The sequence below is a fragment of the Protopterus annectens genome, chromosome 16.part0, assembly GCF_019279795.1.
Source record: "Protopterus annectens isolate FY-2018-M chromosome 16.part0, PAN1.0, whole genome shotgun sequence".
Taxonomy (NCBI): domain Eukaryota; kingdom Metazoa; phylum Chordata; order Ceratodontiformes; family Protopteridae; genus Protopterus; species Protopterus annectens.
Window position 1 is genome coordinate 610,179,413 of NC_056750.1, and position 26,045 is coordinate 610,205,457.

Sequence of the window (26,045 nt, forward strand, 5' to 3'; positions counted from 1 at the left end):
AAATGTAGATGTTAGAGTGTTATTCACTGTTGCAGTCATCACATTTGGGCTATCCTGGCCAGGGAAGCCCTTGGCCAGCCCGAATACCACAGACTTAGCATTTCTGCGTCGGTTGCTGTCGCTTCAGGACTGACATCAGGTCATCAGTAGTATAAAATAAGGCAGCCGATGCCATTACAACAGTCTTTCTTGCCTAACTTGTCAGGAAGCCCCCAAGTAGAAGCTAGATTTGGTGGAAGAACCCCACCAGTGGAAAATAAATACCAATATGTCCCTTGTAAGGAAAGAGAATAAAGGGGGATGGAGGGAGGGAAACCAGGACTGCAACAGTGAATACACTTGAGCATCTACATTTATGGTAAGTGCACACAACTGTATTACGTTCTTCGTGTTTCACTGTTGCAGTCATCACATTTGGGTTGACTCCCAAAGCTGAGGAAATGGGTGGAGGCAGTCAAGGAAACTAAGGGCTGGCTAGGATGCCATGCAAGACTGCAGAGGCAAACCTTGCCCTGGATTTGGAGGAGAGAGGTAGGTGGTAATCCTTGGTAAACATGTGAACAGATGTCCATGTGGCAGCCTCCAGGATGTCCCTGGTGGGGACTCCTCTGAGGAAAGCTGCAGAGGTGGAGGCTGCTCTGGTGGAGTGTGTCCAGACCCCCTTGGGGAGAGGATTTCCATGTTGCTTGTAGCAGAAGTGGATGCAGTGTGCTATCCATTTGCAGATGGTTTGTTTGGAGATGGGTTGTCTTCTGCCCCTGTAGCAAAGCTAACCAGCAATTGATCAGACTTTCTGAAGGATTTAGTCATGTCTAGATAGAATCCGAGCTGTCTGTGCACATCTAGAGAGTGCAGTATTCTTTCCTCCGTGCTTTGTGGATTAGGAAAATAGGTAGGCAAATGAATGGATTGGTTGAGACTCACACTGGACATCACCTTGGGCATGAAGGATGGGTTAGTTCTGAGGGATACCCTGTCAGCATGGAAGATGATGAAGAGTACTACAGCCATGAGAGCTTGTAGCTCAGAGACTCTTCTGGCTGAACTGATGTCCATAAGGAATGCTGTTTTCCAGGAGAGAAATTTTAGCTCTGCAGAAGAAGTTGGTTTGAAAAGGGGCAGGGTGAGTTTTTCCAGTACAAAGTTAAGGTCCCAAGCTGGTGTTGGTGCTCTTCTGGGTGGCCTCAATTTGCTGGCCCTTCTTAGGAACTGTCTGATCAAGGGGTGTGAGAAAAGGGGCTGCTCAGTGGGAAAATTAGCAGAAATAGCAGAGGCATAAATTTTTATAAAGGAGAAAGAGAAGCCACTGTGCAGTAGGTCAGCTAAGTAATCCAGGATGAGAGGAAGGGAGGGCTGTGCAGTATTGGCTCCCTTAGCCTGGATCCAGGTGCAGAACCTTTTCCATTTGTCAGTATAAGACGTTCTGGTGCTAGGGCGTCTGGCCTCATGGATAACATCTAGAACCTGTTTACTGAGGATGGCAGATTGGTTGGGGGTTAAGGAATAAGCCAAGCTGCCAAACTGAGTGTCTGCAAATGGGGATGCATGACATCCCCTTCCCTCTTGGTCAGGAGGTTTGGAATCGGAGAAGATGCCATGGGGGCAGTGGGGACAGGCTGCGCAGCAAGGGGTACTAGTGCTGCCGGGGCCAGTCTGGAGGTGTAAGAATGGTCCTTGGTTTTTCCTCCTTTATTTTGAGCAGTACCATGGGGATAAGAGGTAGTGGAGGAAATGCAGAGACCGACAGATTGACCCATGGGAAGGACAGGGCATCCACTTCCCAAGCCATGCAGTGATGCCTCCCTGGTGCAGAATTTGCTGAGCTGATGGTTGGTGTGGGAGGCAAAGAGGTCGACCTTCGGTGTGCCCTATTTCTGAGTTATTAGGGTGAAGGTTCTTCTGTTGAGCTGCCACTCATGTGGGTTAAGAAGATTTTTGCTCAATTGGTCTGCCAGAGGGTTGAGACAGCCTGGTAGGAATTGTGTTAACAGGTGTAGCTGCACGGCAGAGGCTGTGTGCCAAAGGGTCATGGCCAGCCAGCATAGAGGGTAAGAGTGAGTCCCTCCCTGCTTGTTGATATACCACATCACAGTGGTGTTGTCTGTTTTGATCAGGACAGCCCCTGGAATGAGAAGGGGCTTGAAGGCTATCAAGGCATGCTGCATAACCATCATCTCTTTTTGACTGATGTGCAGAGAGATTTGCTGCGGGCTCCACTGGCCTTGTATGCACCTGCCGTCCAGGTGTGCACCCCAAGCATAGTCTGATGCATCTGTGGTGAGGGTCTGGGTGGCGGGGGGTGGTGAGAAAGACAGTCCCTTGTTGTGGGAGCATGCTGTTGCCCACCAAAAAAAATCTTTTCGGAGGCAAGGATTTATAGGTAGTAGAGTTTCCAGGTCTTGACAGTGCTGACACCAAAGGCTTTTTAGGTATCATTGAAGTTTCTTCAGATGCAGTCTGGCATAAGGAATGAATAGTATGCAAGATGCCATGAACCCCAGAGCTTTCAGGATCTTCCTTGCAGATAGTTGGGGCCTGGTGGCTAGTTGAGAGAAGTAGGTTGTCAGGAAAATGTGTTTCTCTGGTGTAAGGAATTCCATCTGGGATGCTGTGTCCAGGCTTACTCCCAGGAAGATGATCCTTTGGGTGGGCACCTGTTTGGATTTCTTTTCGTTGACTGTGTACCCTAGAGAGGTTAGTAGTGTCTTTACAAAGGCCAGGTGTTTGAGTAGCTTTTCCTGGCTGTCTGCCTGAATAAGGCAATCATCTAAGTATGGGTAAATCTGAATATTTCTTTGTCTACAAAAGGCAATGGCCGGAGCCAGACATTTTGTGAAAACTCTGAGCAGTGGATAAGCCAAAGGGAAGTGCAGAGAACTGAAAGTGTTAAACCAAAAAGAAGAAATCCAAGGTGATCTGCCAAAACACAGTATCAGTCCTCAAAAAGCAACAATAAGGCAGAGAACTCCACGTAGAGCCAATAAAACGTTTATTCAATAAAATCACAGTTAAAATAAGCGCTTTCAGGCCATATGCCCTTCATCAGATAACGGAACAGACTGAGGATATCACATTTAAAATAACCAACATCCAATCACATTTCAGTATTTTACCCTCCTTTTCTTCAGGATGGGTTTTAAAGGTACAATAGCATTGATACCTGGTGGCTTGTCTGCCCCTAACCTCACTATCCACCTAGTCTCTGCACATTCAGTATCATTACAAAGGTTACCTCCCCTAGTGCTGGGAGTAATAACCTGTATCGCCATGAATACTGAAAGTGCTGAGATCCTGCCCTGAAACGGAGATATTTCCTGGATAATTCCCTGATAGGAATGTGGAGGTAGGCCTCTTTTAGATCTAGGGTGGCTAGCCAAGTGTCCTTGGAGAGCACGGAAAGCAGCTGTTGGAGGGTGAGCATTTTGAATTTTGGGAGCACCAGGAAGGTGTTTAGAATGGATAGATCGAGGATGGAGCACCAGAAAAAGTCTGGAGTAGAAACCTTGGCCTATCTGTTCTGCAGGAACGTGTTCTACTGCCCTCATAGAGAGCAGGGGAAAGGATTTGTTTTTGAGCCTCTGCCCACTGGTTTGATGGTGGATCTGTGAACCCTTTTGGGGTTGGAATGGAAGGAAAATTTGTATCCCTGAGACACTATGTTCAAAACCCATTGGTCATTGGTAATGTTGGCCCAGGTGCTTGCATGAAAGGAGAGCTTTCTTCCTATGGGGTAAGAAAAGGTAGGCAGACGTAGGGGATGGGGGATGAGAGTCATTTTGAGTTCTTACCATAAGGGGGTGGCTTAGAGCTCCATGGTCTTGAAGAGGAGGTAGTCCACTGCTTAGATCTCTGCATTCCTTGTGGCTGCTGTCTGGGGGGTCTGGTTCCCCGGGGTTTAGGCTGGACTGGCTTAATGGGAACATGAAAGGACTAATGTTTGGTGGGACACTGCCTGCTAAACCTAGGTGGATGGACCTGCAAGAAATCCTTAACTGTTTGCATAGATTTTGCTTTTTCTTCCATCTTTTTTAAGACCTCTTCTGCCTTAGTGCCAAATAAATTATCTTTGTGTAAGGGGACAGCAAACAATTTAGATTTGACATGGTCTGGCAGGGGCTGTTCCTTAAGCCATGCATGCCTTCTAATTACAGATCCAGTGACTGCTGCCCTGCAAGAAGCTTCTAGGGCGTCAAAACCATAGTGCACGGTGTGTTTAGTTACTTGACTTGCAGAATGCATTAGCTCTTGTAATTCTTTTGATTCTACCCAAGCAAGAAAGGAAGACATTATTTGTTTAAGGAGTTCCAGGGTATGTTCCTGAAATGTCAGCATATGGAACTGCCAATTTAGTGCCCTGACAGCAAGAGTAGCTGAGGTGTATACTTTTTTACCCCATCTGTCCAGTGCTCGGGAATCCCTATCTGAGGGGGTGGGATTCTTGGCAGAGGTTGCTTTCATTCGTTTAGGACCTTGAGAAATTACCTCAGGGTCAGCAGTAGGATTTTTAAAAAGACATCTGTGTGAGTCAGGGGACTCTATAGTACCTGTCTGGTTTTCTGGGTACAGGAGGGAGGGTGTCAGGAGTCAAGCTGGATTCCAGGAAAACATCCTGCACAACATCCAGGACTGGGGGGATGGCCACGGGTATGTGTTGTGGAAGATCTAGGAATTCCATGAGACTCTTTTTAGACTGAGAGTAGTCGACTCTCCCATTGAAAATGCTCCCTTAAGGTATGCAGGGTTTCCCCAAAGGAAAAATGCTCTGGGGGGTGAGGCTGAAGGAATGGAATCTTCTGCATCAGAATAGTCATAAGTAGAGAGGGGTTGCATGTCTTCATATTCAGATGCATCATATTCATCTGACTCTTGTTCAGACAAAACTACAGGGGACAGATCTCTTTTCCTTTTGGAGGGGGTAGCTTGGCTTCCCTGATCAACATGAGAAGGTCTTCCATCATTTTAAGCATTTGAGACTGAGGCAAGGAAGCAGGCACCTAAGAGTGGGTCGTTGGTTTCTTGGGTGTGGTTTGTACCTTGGGCCTTACAAACTCGGTCGTTTTTGAAAGAAAGGTAGTCGCGAAAGAAGACGTCAATTTGTGTCAAGAATCGGTAGTGCAAAAGACTTCCTTGGACGCTGGTGCCTGCTCAGAGGCTCTAGACCCATCCATGGGAGAGACGACTGCAGGTTCTTTAGTCGAAGAGTTTTCGGCATACCGGACTCCAAAAGGTCTCGGTAGCTGCCTCTGAATCCACAGAAGCAGGCATCAGGGGCTGCAAAAGCACCTCACTGAGGACCGGAGAACTAGCTTAACGGACGCGTCATTGGTAGGTTTGGACCTGTGCTGTCTGTCTCTGTCTTTATCTTTGTTTTTTTAGGTAGATCTGCTGTCTGATCGGAATTTGAGAACTGTAAGCGAAAATATCTGTCTATAATAACAGACCGATGATGGACAGTTCTGGCATTGAACAAAGCACAGAAGCGACAACGGGGGATGTCATGGTCTGGGCCTAAACAAGTGACACAGTAAGAATGGAAATCTCGGAGTGGTATCTGCTTTCCACAGGCGTAGCAATTATTAACTTTTTCTGACATCGGTTAGTGCAAGAAAAAAGGATCCCCAATGGGGTACTTAGCTTTAGACAACTTAAATTTGGAAGATGAAAACTCAGGTAGCGGCCGACTGGCACTTGTGCGAATTGCTTCTGCTTCGGGCTCCACGGCAAGAAAGAGTGATGTAATGGCGTCAGCTGCCTTGATTTATACTACTGACGATCTAACGTCAGTCCTGAGGTGACGGCAAACAACGCAGAAATACTAAGCCTCTGGTATTCGGGCCGGCAGAGGGCTATCCTGGCAGGATAACCCAAATGTGATGACTGCAACAGTGAAACACGAAGAACATCGGGCGTTCGATGAAACCCTGGGCTAACAACTGCCTTGAGAGTCTCACCAGACTCCTGAGGTGCAGCATGGGCACAAGCCTAAATTTCTCGGCCTTCTTCCAAGGCGGCTTGTTGGAGGTACCTACCTCACCCTCTATGCCAAATGCTTGACGCCGGAGCCTCTTTTTTAAATAAAGTTTTAAGGCAGCCAGACGGCTGTGAAGCGTTTATGGTACAAAAGACTTGCAGATGTCACAAGATGTATGGTTGTGGTCTTCACCTAAACACAATAAGCACTTATCATCCATATTCTTATGTGAAATTAGTCTTCCACAAGCACACTTCCCCTTCCTAGCTGACATGTATGTTTGAAAAGTTATAAGAAAGGTAACAAAAAAAACAAAAGGGTACATATCTGTATCAGACGGCTGAAACAAATGAGCAAACTGATTTCCGGAGCTGGCAATCAGAGGTCCATAGATCACTGTGGCAGAAAAGTTCTGAAGCAGGTACGTGCAGACGTCACTTTTATAGCCAATGTCTGTTTATGGCCTTGACAAGCAACTTCACATGTACCCCTGCTCCTAAGTCTTTGGTATACAGGCTGGATGTCTGGTACTGCAGGCAACCTCCCTACAGTTATGAATACTGCAACATGAGACTAGAAGGACATCAGAAGCAAACAGGATATATTACTGTGCAGCTAAATTAGTAACTGATAAAGTTCGACCACAAGAACACAGGGCTGTGAGGAAGGGGAGAAATTGAATACCATCATGGAAACATTGAGCAGAGAAAACTATAAAGCAATTAAGACAAGAAGTGTCACTGTTAGAAGAGTACAGAACAGGGAATACATCAACAAAATTACTTAAAGATAGATGTGATAAAATCAATGCACAGTATTAGAACAGATCAAGATCTATCACGCACTATCAGAAATAAACTAAAAATCTCAGCACAGGTGGAAAAACTTAGAAGATACGCAGATAAATATAAAGGAAAAGTACAAATAAAGCAATTTATTGATGACCCCAAAAAGTTCTATAGCGAACTGGAAAAAAAGCAAAAGGAATTTAAAGACCACTAAACAAAGAAGAAACAGATACATGTTGGAGAAGTACTTATGAAGATCCTATGGAACAAAGATGCTAAATGGAGATAAGTAAAAGAAAGAATAAGAAGTTTAAAGGTATGGGATATGAAATGGGACGAAGTAAGAGCCAGAGAGACTGAAACAAAGTTATGAAAAGCCTTTAATTAGAAAACCCCAGGCCCAGATGCAGTGCCTAACGTCTGGCTAAAAGTATTAACATCTTTGCCCGATAATTTAGCCATGAGTAGAACTAGTTATATGTGCACCTCGAACAGACACCAACCTGGATAACAGGAAAAACAATGCTCCTACTTAAGAGTGAACCTGCAAGCTACCCTAAAAATACAGACCAATAACTTGCCTTCCAACGACGTCTAAACTATACACTGGAGTTGATGCCGACAGAGTTTATAGTCACTTAGAAGAAAACTCAATTATGGCAATAGAATAAAAGAGCAATAAAAGAAAGTCACATAGAACAAAGAATCATTTGTTGCTAAATAAAGTCACAGTGGGAAGTGTAAAAAGGTGAAGAATCTAAGTATGGCATGGACTGACTAAAAAAAGCATGTGATAGTATCCCACATTCATGGATAAAAGATTGCTTAAAAATGTACACTATACACCCTACACTGATAGACTTCATTACAGTGACCATGAAACAGTGGCAGACCACCTTGCAATTAAGCCATGATAAAGGACAAATTATTATTCCAAGGATTAAAATTCAAAGGGGGATAATTCCAGGCTGACTCTCTGACACCACTGCTATTCTGTCTTGCCCTTAACCCATTAAGCTGTCTACTTAACTTAGGCCATGGCTATAATTTGGCTCCTAGAAGATAATCAAGTGTAAAGACGTCTCATCTTCTCTTTTTTGATGATTTAAAACTGTATAACTCATCAGATGAGGAACTGAAAGTATAACTACAAGTTGTCAAAACTTTTTTAGATGATATAAGAATGTCATTTGGTCTTGATAAATGTACAAAAGCAACCTTTAAAGCAGGAAAACTGAACTACCAAGAAAACATCAGTTTGGGACAGGAATGTGATTTAAAAGAACTTGAGCAAGCGGGAGTGTATAAATATTCGGGAATTGATGAAGGATCAATAATAAAACATGAACAAATGTGAATAAAACTTAGTAAGGAATACTTTTAGAAGACTTAAATTAATCCTGAAAACAAAATCCAAGCTATAAATCAATTTGCTCTCCCTGTCCTAACTTACAGTTTTGGAGTGACTGACTGGCCCCAAAATGTGTTGGATACATTAGACAGGAAGACAAAAAGGGTGATTAATGCTCACCATATGATTTATAAAAATCAGTGCATACTAAGGTTATATATTCCCCATTCCGAGTTATGGGCCTCCTTGAAAGGGATTACATGTACAGATCTGCAATCATGGGAATGCACACATATCTGCTGACCTCACAAGATCCAAATGTAGTGAAAGTTTTGAAACATGAGGAGAATAAATCTAAGATGACTTCCCTGCTTAGTCTAGGAAAAGCATATCAGCGTCAAGCAGGAATGAAAATCAAACCACAAGTAGATAAAAAACAGGGAGCAAGTGAATGTGCCAAAAAAACAAAAGAAAGAATATAAGGTGAAGGGACCAGATGAGAAGGCAAGAAATGTGGAAAATGCATAAATATAGTTGCAAGTATAGAAAACTTCTGGAAGAACCTCATGCTGATCAGGATTGAATGCAGGAACAGTTAAAGAGAGGTGAATTCAAACCAAGAGAAGAAAGGTTAATACTGGCGGCCCAAGATAGTAGGCTATGTACATGTTGGTTTACAAAGGCAGTTGATAATGTGGGAGAAACAGACAAATGAAGGTTTAGAAAAACAGAACTGGAAACAGTTGTACAACTCGTTGCTGGCTGTGACGTACTAATGGCAGAAAGACTGTATACTGAAAGGTATAATAATGTGGCAAGACTGTTGCACTGGGGATTGTGCAAACATTATAGTACTGAAGTGGCTGAAAAACACTGGAAACATGAGCCACAAAGCATCATAGAAAATTATGAAGTCTACATTACATGGGGATCATCCATTACCAACAGTTCAAAAGATATATGCTAGAAAACCGGATATAGTGGTCCATGAAAAGAAGACAAAAGTAGCACTGATCACTGAAATCACCACACCTAGTCACTAGAGTGTCTTGAGTACAGACAGGCACAAGGTCATAAAATATCAGGATTTGCAGGCAGAAATGAGAGCAATGTGGTAGAAAGATCCCCAGACAGTTCCAATAGTAGTAGGAGCAATGGGTTTTATAAAAAAGAATCTATAATCGTATTTAGATATGTTACCAATACATGTGATTCCGTATGAATTGCAGAGTATCGGCAAAGAGAAAGTGATATGGGAATCCTAAGTGTTAACACCTGCATCTAGTACAGAAGCTGTTGTTAAAAACGGACAATTACTAGGGCATATAAAACATTGCATGGTAATTATAGGAATAAATGACAGTAGATTAGAACAGATTGAGAAGAGAGACTACATAAGCAATTCACAAGAAAACAATGGAAGGGCATATGTATGGCTCACAAATATGCAAAAATATAGAAGATTTAGGACTTCTGCATAGAAGTGTTTGCATAGATACGTTTACACCCCAAGCAGACTACAAAGAATTTTTCCTCAGATAGATGGCAAATGCTGGAGGTGCAAAGGGGAAGAAAGAGGTAACTGGGAGCATATGTTCTTACAGAGTACTCTGTCAGGAATACTGGGTAAGCAAATGAGTACAACTAAGGATTTTTTTTTTTTTTTTTTTTTTCACTAGGATACATGATCTGAATTGCCTAGACATAATAAGGCTTTGTTAAGTTTAATTCTGGTGGCTGCCAAAAAAGCAATTACTAGAAATGGAAATCAAAATCTAAACCAGCTATACTTGAAATAGTGACTACTGTAACAGAGGTAAAATAACAGGAAGTGTAATCTTTAGAAAAAGGTATCAGTTAGTTACATAGCAAAAAATGGAAATTGTGGGGATGAAACACGCAGAAAATGTTTTGGAGGATGAACAAGGTTTAAGAGAAAGCAGGAACTGAATAATTTATGAACTGTTGCTTTGACTATATTATATATAAGAATATATGCAATGTATAAAGTTTGTAAATGTGAACTTCTTAATATGGTTTGTAAAACCACAATAAAGATGCACGAAGGATGTTCTTCTTCACCACAAAAAATATATCCAATTACCAGTGATTCAAAAATTTATTTAAAAAAAACTATTTTCAGCAACTTTTTTCAGCATACAATACAAATAAATTCTCTTATTTGTATGTTATGCTGAAAATAGTTTTTTTTTAAATAAATTTTTAAATCACTGGTAATTGGATATATTTCTTAATATGGTTTGATTACTGTTATATAAATTTCTTCTTATGGCACAAGTGATAACTCAATAAAGATATTTAAAACTAAACATGTACACCAAATTTTTGAAACCAAGAACATACACACAAAAGACATTGTGAACAATATATTAACATAAACAAATTTAATACAATCTAGAAAAAAATTACTACTAACTGGTTACTTACTGGAGTTATGAAACAATGCTTACCTGCACTTGGAACAAAAGTAGGAATTGACATTGGTGCTAGTGGAGCAAAAAGATCACACGGAGCAGGAACAGAACTATTAGGTTTTGTTCCAGGATTCAGAATATCAACATAACGACCCCTGTTTCCTATGAAAATCAAATAAACAGAGTAATTATGTGCAATTATGATAAGAAACAAACTGTAAAATGTGAAACTTTTCGAGATCTTCCAAAGACAAAACATTCAGGAGACACATGCAGTGTGTGTTTGTGAGCTTCATATACAATCTATGCATCTGTATATACAGCTCACTTGGTACTAGCATCTCCTTTGGTGAAAACATTTTTCACGCCGCTATAATAAATACAATGAGACTTTTACATGTTACTTTTTTGGAGAGATTCAGAAAACACTAAGTGAATGAGAGGCACACATCTTTAAAAAAATCTTTATTAAATCTCAATGTACACAATGACACAGGCACACTCACGATAGAAAAAAACACAGTAACATGTTTTTTAATTTCATGCATTATACATTGCATAGGATTTCTTTCTTTTGAACAATTAACATTCACGCCAACATTACATAAATTACTCAGTTCCTGCCTGCCCTTAAACCTCAGTTCTTCTCTTGAACATCATTCTGCATATGTACAGTCTCCACAAAGTCCAATTATTTCTATGTGATTTTGCCCTTCCTTTTTTTTTTTTTTTTTAAAGATTTCACCTACAGTACTTTAATCTCTTTTACAACATTCGGTACTTCAATTAGTGGGTTTAGATTTTGATTTCCATTTTCTAGTAATCTTATTTTTGGCAGCCAATAACATTAAATTTACTAAGAGCCTTACTAGGCAATTCAGATCATATGGCCAAGCTCAAAAGAATCATTTCATTCTAGCCATTATCCCCACCAACATTTATGAGAATACTGTATGGAATTCTTAAAATCTGCCAACTTGTTACACTCCCAAAAATGTTTCCGGTTACCCCTTCTCTTTCCAATCACACCTCCAGCATCTGCTATCTACCTGATGAAAAATTCAATGAAGTCTGCTTGGGGTAGAAAAATACCCATGTAAACACTTCCAAGCAAAAGTACTACACACCTTCTGGACTTTGTGGCATACTTAAGAGCCATACAGAAGCTGTTCCACTGTTTCTTTGTAAACTGCCTCTCCAGTCCCTTTTTTTTTCCAATCTTTTCTGACCGTCTCTGATTCTTACAGTGATCATGCAATATTTTCCACACCCTACAAGTTACCCCTTTAACAACAGCTGGTGCTCTATATTCAACTGAAAACTCTATCAGAACTGGACTTTCACTTAGCACTCTCCTATCCATTTCATTTTGCCTATACCCTGATATCAAGCCCTGGAAATGAAGGCAGTCTCCAATCTACAGTTCTGACTTGTATTTGGCCTTATCCCAGTCTATTACCATTCCCTATCTAGTCATTTTCTCCCAATACCTTGGATCAGTTATCAATTTTCTACAAGTTCCAGTACATTTTGCTTATTTTCTATATCCCCTACTTGAAGTCAACCCTAATGGCAAAACCCATTTCCATTCTCATTTTGAGTTACTTGTTAGAATACTGTTGGCTATGTTATGAGCCTGATATTCTGTATAACTATTTATGTTATGAGTTTGCACCCAAAACCCTACTCTTCTTATTTATTGAACTCCCTTCCTGCTTTATCAATATCCCTTTCCAGTTTAATTTATAACCCTTGCTTGTGCTATGTATACCAGCCTGAACTGTGTAGCGCTAAAGTATCCATTCAACACAGGCAATCCTAAGCCACTTTGTTCTACGGGGAGGATCAACTTAAATCTCAACTCCTCCCCCAGTCGCCTCCCAAATAAATTCCTCCAATTCTATTAATTATAGTCCACAACTCCTTCTCTGGTTAATAAAAATGTGCCTGATTGACACATAAAACTAAAGGGACTAAAAACATTTTTATTGCTTATATTTTACTTTCCATATCAATAACAGCTTCCAGTTTTTCAATCATTGTTTGTTTAGCCTCTTTCCATATACTTTTAGCTACTATAACAGAAGCATTTTTAATCCATACAACTAAATTCATTTTACTGTTTCTCCATAAACATGAGTATTGCTGAACCAATTAAAGTGTGGGTACATATTTTACTACTATAGCTTTTGTTTTATGTTCATTAATTTTATATCTCAAAAAGGTTGAAACTAAAGGAGAGAAAAAAAAGACTCAAAACTGTCCCAAAGTATCACACAATACCTTAATGTCCTTTTCTGGATTTACCAAATAGAGAATATCATTTGCAAAAGCTAACTTTTCTTAACCACCATACCAGTTTTTTCCATGAAGTTGAGAGTCCCTTAGTCTCTTTGCCAATGGTTATAAATGTAAAAGCAAAGGGGAAAGAGAACACTCTGCCTGGTTCCTCTGTTCAACCATAGCTTGTCAGAGAGGAACCCTGCCACCTTAATTCTTGCCCCAGTTCTTCATAAATCCTCCTAAGTATCCCCAATAAAATGTTTTCATTGTCCTTACCATAAAATACCAGCTTACGCTATTAAACATTTTCTCTGCATCAACACCCGCCAACAATATAAGTACAGTCTTACATTCTGCTTCTCTTTGGATCACCATTGTCCTATTACTGTTATGAAATGTTTGCCTCCCTTCCACAAAACCACTTTTATCCATCAGTTCTGTCAACACCTTTGCCATTATAACAGCTAGTATAGACAAACATTTTTGAATCACGGTTTAAAAATGAAACATCTACTTCTGGTAGGATAGGCCATGCAGTAACATGTATTTTAGCTGGCTCCTTTCCACAACTTAAAACATGGGCTTAAAGTCCTGTTTTTCTTAGGATGTACTGCCCAACAGACTTGACCTAGACAGAAGACATCACCTTGAATGATGAAAAAAAGACTTAGGAAAACTCAAAAAGACCCAACAGTTAACGAGAAGCTTCCACTGTTTCAGCAGAATAAACAATCTCGAATTTTAGCAACGGCACTTGAATACATTAGAAATAGAGGCAATGGACAAAAAAAAATGAGTGACTGGTGTCAGAAATACAAAAAATAAACTCCACAATGTCAATGCATACAACTAGAACACACAAAGTTAAATTAGAGTCTGTTTTACTGGTTCATTTAGACCAACAGAGTACTCTGCTGAGTTAATGACAGTGAAATAGCAGCTTGAAGCCACTAAGGGTAAACTGGAATATACTGAGGCTAAACTAATGGATCTAGAGGACATAAGTAGGCAGGGAAAATGACAGCTTTATGGGTGTACCAGAGAACACTGCATCCACAGACTATGTTTCTTTTATAAAATGGAAAGAGTAGCTTGGCATTCCTGAATGAGATTTTTGCAGTGAAAGGACATAGGTTCATAGGTGTGCAACTAGGCTAATGGCCCTGGAGCCTTCACATGCCTAGCTCATATAAGTGCCCTTGCATCGTGCCGCCCGATATTAGTTCCCAGTGCCTCTATCAAGTACAGCCACTGCAGTGATCCTTGGGGTGAACTTTCCATTTCCCATCCACTCATCCAGATTTCTCTTGAACAGGGCCAGTGAGGTGCTCTGCTTGACATGTATGGGAAGTCTATTCCAGAGCATAGGCAGTCCTCTGGCTATGAACTTGTGAACTTGTCCTCCAGCATTTTCTGTCGATTGTGGTAATGAGTTTGAGGTCTCTGGAGCATGTGGTGCGGAGGGATTGGGACTTCGTTAGATGTAACACTTCTAACAGAGCTGGGTCAGACATGGCTTTGTAAGTCAAGCAGAGATCGCCCCTTAGTAGACGATATGAGACAGAGAATAGCTGGAGTTTTTTTGAGTCTGTCCGTGCTGGACATGTGTTTAATCTTCGTGAGGTACTTCTGTGGCCTTTCCAGCTGTTGCATGTGTCTAGTGGGGTACATGCCAAATGGGTCATTATACTCGATGAGTGGCCTAATGAGAGAAGAGTAGAGAGAGATGATGACCACTTTCTTCCTGGATGCAAAACCCTTGGTAATGAGATGTGTCACACAGAAGGACTTTCTGACCACAGTGGCAATGTGGTGGTCAAAGGAGGTTGCTGTCAACCTGTGTCCCCAAATCTTTTAACACCTTCAGTGTTCATTGGGCTCCCATCAATGTCGTAATTAGTGGGAACTAAGTTTTTCCCATAGGGGATGACATTTTTTGACATTAAGCTTAAGGCCATGGTTTCGACACCAGTCACTGGTCTCAGTGAGGCCTTTCTGTAAGATGTCTACATCGCCTAGGGAGTTATTAATGGCTCCCAGCTTGCAGTTGTCTGCGAACTTGGTCAGTCAGAGTCTCTCCGTGTTGGCCTGGACTTCTGTAGAAGTAGATGCCAAACAGCAGAGGACCAAGGACTGATCCCTGTAGGACTCCACTCATGACAGGTTGGCAGTCTGACTTGGAGTCCGCTACTTTCACACTGTGGGTTCTATCTGTGAGCCAATTTGCAACCCACCTAGTGATATTGGGGTTGATGCCTAGTTTGCTGAGTTTATCAATAATTCCTGAGTGGGGACACACAGGATCTTTCTCTCTGCTGCTCAGAAATCAAGACTTATCTTATCAGCTATGGTCTGTTTTTCTCAATGTGATTTAAAGGAAAAAAACATTGTCTGTTATACAGACACCTGAGAAATTGTGCACAGTTAATGGTAACTGGGGTCTGGTTGGAGAATGATTATGTGCCAGAAACATGAGCGCAGAGCATCCTGTGATTAATCTGTGTAGAAAGAACAAATGGAATTTTGCCAACTTCACCCTGCAATCCTCAAGGCATAGCTCCTAGGAGGCCCCCATACATTTGATATTCCCCAGGAAGCCATTAAAAGGCTGAAGAACTCTGCTCCCAAGAATCCATCATCTTACCAAACACTGACTTGAACGCCTTATCAACCTAGTCTACTTATCCTCAGGCAGCTATTGGTTAACAAGGACCCTTTCTGTTACTTAAGATGTAGATGATTAAGAATGAAGCCTTGGTGGTAAACACGAGAAGACTGGGTACTCTCTCGCTCTTCTGAGACTTGAATATAGTACTTTTCTTCTTGTTGAGAGACTGTGTGTGTGTGTGTGTATGTATGCATATGTGTGTGTGTGTGTGTGTGTGTGTGTGTGTGTGTGTGTGTGTGTGTGTGTGTGTGTGTGTGTGTATGTGTATGTACGCCCGTGCTCAGTGCCTAGTCTTTTATTTAGAAGCTTAAGTGCAACAAGCATTGGGAATGACTAGTTAACGTATGGAACTTGAAAGTAACTTGCCCAGAAGATTTATTTGTTCACGGGAGGGACAAACTGTAATGCATAATACTTTTTTGTAAAGTTGGAAGAATTTCACAAAACCCACATCAAACTCCTTCGCAGGTCAGTTAGAATTTATACTGTTAGCCCTGATAAAGTGTTTTTAACTTCCTTCTTGGAAGTAAATGGGCAATATCTGTGCAAAGCTGAAAATGGTTCTTTATGTATTTATTTATTTTTTAAATTAAACAGTTACTTGTTTGTTCTATGAAAATCAAAAGATACATTGGATGTTTAATGGCTTGCATATGGAAACATGAGGATGGTTCAATATAGTATAGTTGTGTACACTTACCATAAATATAGATGTTCAAGTGTATTCACTGTTGCAGTCATTATACTTGGGTAATCTGCTTGCAGGTTGCCTTCAGTCGGCCTGATTAACAAAGTCTTGTGTCCTGCGTCAGTTGCTGTCCCTTCTTCCATGACGTCAGGTCGTCAGGGGTATAAAACTTGCAGCCGGCGCCATTACATCAGTTTTTCTTGCCCCAGATGTCAGGTGCCCCCCTAATGGAGACACAGTGCACAGAAGGGGGTACCAGTGTTGGTGCGGCCAGTCTGGAGCAATCAAAATCATCCTTGGTTTGTCCTGTTTGTCTTTTAGTAGTACTTTGGAGAGCAGAGGCAGTGGGGGGAAGGCACAGACTGATAGGTTTTTCCAACTGAAGGACAGAGCATCCACTTTCCAGGCTTGTTTGTGGGGAGTCCTTGTGCAAAATTTGTCCAATTGGTAGTTCTGGGGGGAGGCAAACAGGTCTATATCTGGGCTCCCCCATTCGCTTGTCAACATATTGAAAATCCTTGGTTCCAGTTTCCACTTGTGTGGGTCCATGAGGTTTCTGCTTAGTCCGTCTGCCAGTGTATTAAATTTTCCTGGCAGGAATTGAACTTGTAGGTGCACTTGGTAGCTCAATGCTGAGTTCCACAATGCCATGGCTAGTCTGCAGAGGGGGTAAGAATGTGTACCCCCCTTTTGTTTATGTACAACATAACCGTGGTGTTGTCCATCTAACATTAGTTGTCCTAGAAGAATGTAGTCCTTGAAGGCTGTCAGAGCATTCTGTACAGCTAAGATTTCTTTTTGATTGATATGCAGGTGCATTTGACTTGGGTTCCATTTGCCCTGAATGCACTTCCCTGCCAGGTGAGCCCCCCATGTATAGTCACATGCATCTGTTGTTAGGGTTTGGGCGGCAGGGGGTGGTGTGAAAGGTAATCCCTTGTGTTGGTGGCAGGCCTCTGCCCACCAAAGGAACTCTAGGCATAGGCAAAGTATGATAGGAATCATAGCTTCTAGATCCTGTGAATGTTGACACCATAGGCTTTTGAGATACCATTGCAGTTTCCTCATATGCAGCCTTGCATATGGAATTAGAAGAATGCAGGAGGCCATGAACCCCAAGGCTTGCAGTATTTGCCGTGCAGATAACTGTTTTTTTGTGGCCACTTGTTTAAAGTAGGTTGTCAAATTAGTCCGTTTCTCGAGCGTGAGGAAAGCCATCTGGGAAGTTGTATTCAAGCATGCTCCCAGGAATATAAATTGTTGACAGGGTACCAGGTATGATTTCTTTTCATTTATGGTGTACCCCAGACAAGTCAGTACCCTCTGAACAAAGGCCAGATGATTCAAAATATGTCCTGGCTTTCTGCCTGAATTAGACAATCGCCCAGGTATGGATTTGAATATTTCTTTGCCTGCAGAATGCAATGACTGGAGCTAGGCACTTTGTGAATACTCTGGGTGCAGTAGATAAGCCAAAGGGCAGTGCAGAGAAAGTACAGTTGTACAGTTGTGTACACTTACCATAAATGTAGATGTTCGAGGGCATTCACTGTTGCAGTCATTACATTTGGGTTATCTGCTTGCAGTAGCCCTCAGTCGGCCTGATTAACAAAGTTTTGGGTCCTGCGTCGGTTGCTGTCCCTTCTTCCATGACGTCAGGTCGTCAGGGGTATAAAACATGCAGCTGATGCCATTACATCAGTTTTTCTTGTCCCAGATGTCAGGTGCCCCCCAATGGGAAGCAATTAAATCTATAAATACAAGGACATACCTCCAACAGAAAAGCAAATACACCAAAAAGCTTTTAGAGCATAGTAAGTGAGAGCAGAGGTACAGCCAAAGGAAGAAAAGGGGGCTGGAGGGAGGGTAACCAGGACTGCAATAGTGAGTACACTCGAACATCTACATTTATGGTAAGTGTATACAACTGTACTATGTTCTTCGTGTTTTACTGTTGCAGTCATTACATTTGGGTAGATTCCCAAAGCTAAGGTTGGGAGGAGGAATTTAAATAGAATTAGGACCAGCTATAAGGCCCTGCAAGACTGCAGTGGCAAAACCAGCCCTGGATTTAGAGAAAATTGGCAAATGATAATGCTTGGTGAAAGTATGTACAGAACTCCAGGTAGCAGCTTCTAGGATGTCCCTAGGAGGGATGCCCCTGGGAAAGTCTGTAGAGGTAGATGCAGCCCTGGTTGAATGGGGTCTGATGCCCTGTGGGATAGGTTTTCCATGGTGCTTATAGCAGAAATGAATGCAGTGACCTATCCATTTTGAAATGGTTTGTTTTGAAATAGCTTTCCCCTCTGTCCCTGCAGCAAATGCCACCAGCAGTTGTTCAGATTTCCTTTGAGGTTTAATCCTGTCCAAGTAGAATCTAAGATGTCTGTGCACATCTAAAGAGTGCAGTATCCGTTCCCCTTTGTTCTGTGGGTTAGGAAAGAAGGTAGGCAAATGAATGGACTGATTAAGAGCCACACTGGATACCACCTTGGGCATGAAGGAGGGATTGGTTCTGAGGGACACCCTGTCCACATGAAAGATGATGAAAGGTTCCACTGCCATAGGGGCCTGTAATTCAGATACCCTTCTTGCAGAAGTGATTGCCAAAAGGAAAGTTGTTTTCCAGGAAAGAAATTTTAAACCTGCTTTAGCAGCTGGCTTGAAAGGTGGAAGACATTTTCTCCAAGACAAAGTTAAGATCCCAGGCTGCAGCTCTCCTGGGTGGCCTTAAATTTTTGGACCCTCTGAGGAACTGCTTGAGCCGTTGGTGAGAGAGGAGGGGAGGCTCTGTGCTATAATGAGCTGAAATGGCTGAGGCATGAATTTTGATGGAGGAAAAACACAAGCCCTTATGAATCATCTCAGTCAAGTATTGTAGAATCTGAAGTAAATTGGGCACTGCTGTGTTCATTCATTGAGACTGGTTCTAAGCACAGAATCTTTTCCATTTTGCAGCATAAGATTTTCTAGTACTAAGCCTCCTTGCCTCTAAAATGATATCCATCTCTGATCTACTGAGGGATGGTAAAGGAGAGATTAAGTAATTAGCCAGGCTGCTAGGTTCACAGTTTGCAGCTGAGGGTGCAGAATCTGGTTCTCCTGCAGAGAAAACAGGGAAGGAGTCTGAGGCAGGTGCCATGGAGCCAAGCATGACACACTGCGCAAGAGTGGGTACCAGTGTTGGTGCGGCCAGTCTGGTGCAATTAAAATCATCCTTGGCTTGTCCTGTTTGATCTTTAGTAGTACCTTGGACAGCAGAGGCAGAGGAGGAAAGGTATAAACTGATAGGTTTTTCCAAATGAAGGACAGAGATCCACTTTCCAAGCTTGCTTGTGGGGAATCCTTGTGCAAAATTTGTCCAGTTGATGTTTCTGGGGGGAGGCAAACAGGTCTATATCTGGGCTCCCCATTTGCTTATCAACATGCTGAAAATCCTTGGTTCCAGTTTCCACTCGTGTGGGTCCATGAGGTTTCTGCTTAATCCGTCTGCCAGTGTATTTAGTTTTACTGGCAGGAATTGAGCTTGTAGAGTCACTTGACAGCTAAAGGCTGTGTTCCACAATGCCATGGCTAGTCTGCAGATGGGGTAAGAATGTGTACCCCCCTGCTTATTTATGTACCACATGACAGTGGTGTTGTCCGTCTTTACCATTAGTTGTCCTGGAAGAATGTGGTCCTTGAAGGCTGTCAGAACATTCTGTACAGATAACATTTCCTTCTGATTTATGTGCAGGTAGTAGTTCTATCTCGCCATAATTCGTGCTGGATGGGACTTGGCTTCCATTTGCGCTGAATGCACTTCCCTGTCAGGTGAGCCCCCCCATGCATAGTCTGATGCATCTGTTGTTAAGATTTGTTTGGCAGGGGGTAATGTGAATGGTAGTACCCTGTTTTGGTGGCAGGCCTCTGCCCACCAAAGGAACTCTAGGCGTAGGCAAGGTATGACAGGAATCTTTGCTTCCAGATCCTGTGGATGTTGACACCATAAGCTTTTGAGATACCACTGTAGTTTCCTCATATGCAGCCTTGCATATGGAATTAGAAGAATGCAGGAGGCCATGAACCCCAAGACTTGCAGTATTTGCCTTGCAGATAACTGTTTTTTGTGGCCACTTGAAGTAGGTTGTCAAATGAGTCCGTTTCTCAAGCGTGAGGAAAGCCATCTGGGAAGTTGTATTCAAGCGTGCTCCCAGGAATATAAATTGTTGACAGGGTACCAGGTGGTTTCTTTTCGTTTATGGTGAACCCCTGACAAGTCAGTACTCTTTGAACAAAGGCCAGATGACTGAAAATAATGTCCTTGCTTTCTTGCCTGAATTAGACAATCGTCCAGGTATGGGTATATTTGAATATTTCTTTGCCTGCAAAATGCAATGACTGGAGCTAGGCACTTTGTGAATACCCTAGACGCAGTAGATAAGCCAAAGGGCAGTGCACAGAACTGATAGTGCATGTAGCCTGTTTTGAAGCGTAGGTATCTTCTGCAAGCCTCCCTGATAGGGATGTCCAGGTATGCTTCTTTTAAGTCTAGTGTTGACAACCATGCATCCTTGCCTAGCATAGGAAGCAGCTGGTGAAGAGTCAGCATTTTTAATTTTGGAATCACCAGAAAGGTGTTTAGAATAGAAAGGTCCAGGATAGGACGCCATGTATTGCCTTTTCTGGGTACCAGGAAAAGTATTGAACAGAAACCTTGTCCCTTTTCCTCTTCTGGTACCAACTGAATAGCCCCCATGTTTAAGAGAGAGTACCTGATTTTAGGCCTCTGCCCAATGATTTGGGGGTAGATCTGGCCACCCGTTTGGTGTTGGTAACGTGTGGAAATGAAATCTGTATCCTTGGGACACTATATTTAAAAATCCATTTGTCCTGGGTAATGAGTTCCCAGTTTTTGGCCTGCAGACCAATCTTTCCGCCTAAAGGAGCATTCAGTTGGGAAGTGCTTGGAAGTTTTAAAAGCAAATCATTGAGACGGTTTTCCATAGGGGGGAGTCTTACTGCTCCCAAGTTTGGGTGCGGAAACCCCCCACTACTTAGTCTTGCGTGTCCCTTGGGACTGAAACCTGGGGTTTCTGCTGTGTCTGGGTTTGACATGAGAAGACCTGGAGGGGACTGGAAAGGACCACTTTTTAGAGGGCCAGTGCCTACTAAATCTAGGAGGCTGAACTTGTAAGAAATCTAACAGCCTGCATAGATTTAGCTTTATATTCCATCTTTTTACGAACTTCCTCAGCTTTGTTGCCAAAAAGACAGTCCTGATTTAAGGGATCATCCAACAATTTAGCTTTAACATGATCAGGCAAAGATTGCTCCTTAACCCAAGCATGCCTTCTGAGCACAGACCCAGTAACAGCAGCCCTGCAAGAAGCCTCTAATGAATCAAATCCACATTGCAAAGTATGTTTTCCAACCTGTTCAGAAGAATGCATTAAATCCTGTAATTCTTTATTTTCAGCCAGTCAGGAATTAACATCATTTTCTGTTTAAGCAATCAAATAACAAGTTGTTGATAATTTAACATATGAAACTGTCAGTTTAAAGCCCTAATGGCCAAGGTTGCAGAAGTGTAAACTTTCTTACCCCATCTATCCATCACCCTGTTGTCTCTATCAGAGGGGTAGGATTTTTAGCAGTAGAAGCCTTAATGCCTTTGGGTCCCTGTGAAATAGTCTCTGGATCTGCAATAGGATTTTTAAAAAGGAACTTGTGAGAATCAGGAACCCTGTAATATCTGTCAGGTTTTCTGGGAGCAGGAGGCAAAGAATCAGGGGCCAAACTAGATGTTGAGAAAGCATCATCAACAATGTCTAGTACAGGACGTATAGCTAAAGGCCTATGCTGAGGCAGAAGTAAGAAATCCCCAAGCATCTTTTTTGAATCAGAAAAATCCTGGCTTTCCCAGTGGAAATGCTCCCTTAGAGTATGTAAGGTTTCACCAAAAGAAAAATACTCTGGAAGGGAAGCAGAGAGAATAGAGTCCTCTGCATCAGAATCCTCATAAGCAGATAAGGGCAAATCCAGATCATCAGAACAATCAGAATCCTGTTCAGATGATTCATAAACAACTTCAGTCCTAGGTCTCTCGGGGGGGGGGGGGGGTTGGTTTCCCCTGATTACAGTTATAAAATCTTCAGCCATTCTTATCATTTGTTTTTTAGGCATAGAGGCCTGAGCATGTGGCCTGGGCGTCAGTTTCTCAGGCATGGTTCGAGATTTAGGCCTAAATGAAGAGGGAGGCATCGGTTTAATATGCAGGTCCGTAGGCCTAAATACACCCTCAGAAGCCAGTGCCTACACACCGGCTCCGGACACATCCAAGGTAGAGACAGCCACAGGTTCCACAGTTGAAGCATCTCGCGGCATACCAAACTCTGAATGAGTCTCGGTAGAGGCCTGTGAGTCAGAAGTAGCGGGTATCAGGGGCTGTGAAAGCGCCTCACTGAGTACCGGTGAAATGTCGACTGGCTTAGGAGAAGCGTCGTTGGCAGTTTTGGACCTCGGCAGCCTGTCTCTGTTTTTATCTTTGCGTTTTTTCGGAATCCCGGTAGTTGGAAGGCTAACCAATGACATTTCTGGATAATTAAACCGAGAACCGAAATATTTAGAAGTGAAAATATACCGACGATGGACAGTGCGCTGTTTAAATAATGCACAAAACCGACAGCAAAGTATGTCGTGGCCAGGGCCTAGGCAAAGAATACAGTACGAATGAAAATCTTTGTGAGGTATTTGCTTTCCACAAGTAATGCAACTACTAACTTTTACTGACATAGGTAAGGAGCAAGAAAAAGTTTCCCCAACGGGGTACTTAGCTTTAGTTGAAGATTTCGGTTCTGAAACTCGAAAATGAAAATTTCAGGAGTCGGCCGACCGGCACTTGCGAACAGCATCTGCTTCGGGCACTGCACAGCAAGAAAGACTGGTGAAATGGTGTCGGCTGCATGTTTTCTACCCCTGACGACCTGACGTCATGGAAGAAGGTACAGCAACCGATGCAGGACCCAAGACTTTTTTAATCAGGCTGACTGAGGGCTACTGCAAGCAGATAACCCCAAATGTAATGACTGCAACAGTGCAACACGAAGAACATCCAGACTTGGCAAGGCCAGTAAGGAGCAATGAGGATCAGAGTACTCCAACAGTTTTGCTTTCTGAATCACTTTGGGTATGAGGGGAAAGGGTGGAAAAGCGTAAAGAAGTCCAGGAGGCCAATTGTGGACCAGAGCGTCTCTGAGTGACATCCCCGGATGGGGAATGAGGGCAAAGTAGTTACTGCATTTTGTGTTCATGTGCGTGGCGAATAGATTGCAGAAAGGCTGGCCCCATTGGCAGAAAATCTGTTCTGCAACTTCAGTTTTCAGGGACCACTCGTGAGGCATCAGAATGGCTCGACTCAGTTTGTCTGCTATCACACTGGACTTTCCCGGAATGTGCATTACTACCAGAAAACATTGAGAGTCCATCGCCCATTTCCATACTCTTTGTGCCTCTTGACAAAGTGGGCAAGACTTGGTTCCCCCTTGCTTGTTTATGTACCACACTAGCGACATGTTGTCTGACTGAATTGCAATTGTTCTGGTAGGAAGAGAGCTGTGAAGTGCTTGCAACGTGTATAGCACTGCTCTCATCTCCAGAACATTTATGTGCAAGTGGTTCTCGTGATCCTGCCAGATACCTTGGACTGTCATTCCCAGATAATGCCCCCCCACCCTATCTGGGAAGCGTCCGTGATCAAGACTGCAATTTGATGTGGAAGAACAAAGGGATGACCTACATAAAACTGGTCTGTATGTAACCACCATGTTAGATCCTTCTTGCAGGAATTTGTAATGATTACTTGGTGGGACAAGGGTAGATCCTGCATTGACCACTGGGCAAATAGCCACTGAAGCACTCTCTTGTGTAGACGGGCTAGGGGAACTAAAAGAATGGTGGATGCCATAGTACCTAGAACTATTCTGGCTTGTACTTTGTCCTTGTTCAGCAGAAGTCTGACTTGGTTGTGCAACAATTCTATCCTTTCTGGAGTCAGCTTTGCTGTCATGGTGGTTGAGTCTAGAACTGAGCCTAAGAAGACAATATGCTGCGATGTAAATAAAGCAGATTTTTTTAGATTTAGTGTAAATCCTAACCTGGTGCACAAGGATAGAATCTTGTCCCTGGCTCGGATTAGTTGGTGCTTGGTGGTAGCAGTGAGGAGCCAGTTGTCTAAGTACGGAAACACCTGGACTCCTTGACATTTCAGGTGAGCCGTGACCACCACCATACATTTGGTGAACACTCTGGGGGCTGTAGTGAGGCCAAAGGGCAGTGCTCGAAATTGGAAATGGCTGGCTCCCAGCTGAAAGCGTAGGTGTCTTCTGGAGCGCCTGTCCATTTTGATATGGTAGTACGCATCCTGAAGATCTATGGAGCACATCCAACTGTCTTTTCCGATAAACGGGAGAATTGACTGCAGACTGATCATTCAGAACTTCGATTTTTTTTTTTACAGACTTGTTTAGCTTGCTGACATCTAGAATTGATCTCCAGTCCTGGGTCTTTTTTGGAACTAAAAAGAATCCTGAGTAAGGTCCGGATCCTATTTGCTCTGTGGGGACTTCTTGGATGACTCTTTTTTGAAGCATCGAGATGACCTCTAAAGTTGCACGGTATATCTGGTAAAGACTGATTTGTTCGGGGATCGGAAACAAAAGGGATGAGGCAACCTCTGGAAATTATATTTTGTACCCGTCGACCTTCAGAAATTTGTAGCCAGGCGCTTGGGTACAGTGAGAGATGACCCCCGACTGCCTCCAGAGATGGACAGTCGGCAACCCCTCAGAGGTGATAAAAGGGTCTATCAGAGAAAGCATCTCTATCACCCTGGTGTTGCGGACCCCCTCTGCCGCGAGCGCAGCACCTTCCATTATAACTTCCCCCTCTGCCTCTAGGGGAGGGTTGAACCTGAGCTTGAGGGAAACCTGTTTCAGATTTATGGAACCACATTTTTCTTCCTGTCTGACCCTTGGGATAGGGTCTGGAAGCAAGGGAGAAACGGACTCCGACAGCAGATAAGATTTTCCCTTCCTGCTCGCACCTGGTCAAAGACTCTTTTACCTGAGGTCCAAAAAGAGTTGAACCATCAAAGGGGACGTTGGTAAAGGAAGACTTGAAGGATTCCATAAAATTGCATAGACGCACCCAGGAATGTCTCCCAAGAGAGATCCCTGCTGATGCCGCCCTGCTTGCTCCATCAGCTGCATAAGAAATCAGTCTCATGGAGGAGTTAGCAATAGAGGTAAGGGTGGAGAGCTACGAAGATACCTTGTCAGTGGATCCTGAAGCTATTGAACCCTGAAGGGTATCTCCCAACTTCTTTAGGAGATCACTTTGATGCCTAGTAAAATGGGACAGGTAATTCAGCGATCCGTAAGGTAAAGGTCCCTGAAGATAAGGTACGCTTTCCATACCTATCCATCGTCCTAGACTCTTTATTAGGAGGATGGATATTTGAGGATGTCTCAGATAACTCCTTCTTAGTGACTGCTGCTACCACCATAGCATCCACATGTACTCCCTTGGTTAGAAAGGTTTTGTCTTCTGGAGCAGTGATAAACTTATTAGGCCTCCTCAGGACAGGCTCCACTGTGTCTGGAGAGGTCCAAGCTTTTTGAAATATAAACCCCTAACAGCTGGTCATATGGTGGTGTCAACCAGGAGGTGGAAGGTCGGGAACCAAAAGCCTCAAGGTACACTGATTCGTCCTCAGTAGGGTTAGAGGTCTTCCAATCACCCCTCTGTTTAAGGATCTCTAGGATGTCTGCAAAAGAGACATCTTCAGAGAGGGATCTTGGGGACCCTTCTGACTCATCCAAA

The 26,045-nt window shown here is 42.8% G+C and overlaps 1 protein-coding gene across 1 annotated transcript in view; it reads right to left on the minus strand.

Moving 5' to 3' along the window:
• SEC16A (SEC16 homolog A, endoplasmic reticulum export factor) overlaps positions 1-26,045 on the minus strand; it is a gene marked incomplete in the record, with an annotated part of 1,997,470 nt that overhangs the window by 349,376 nt on the left and 1,622,049 nt on the right. Inside the window, 1 exon segment of the mRNA XM_044058481.1 lies at positions 10,582-10,707. Coding sequence (XP_043914416.1) covers positions 10,582-10,707 — 126 coding nt within the window.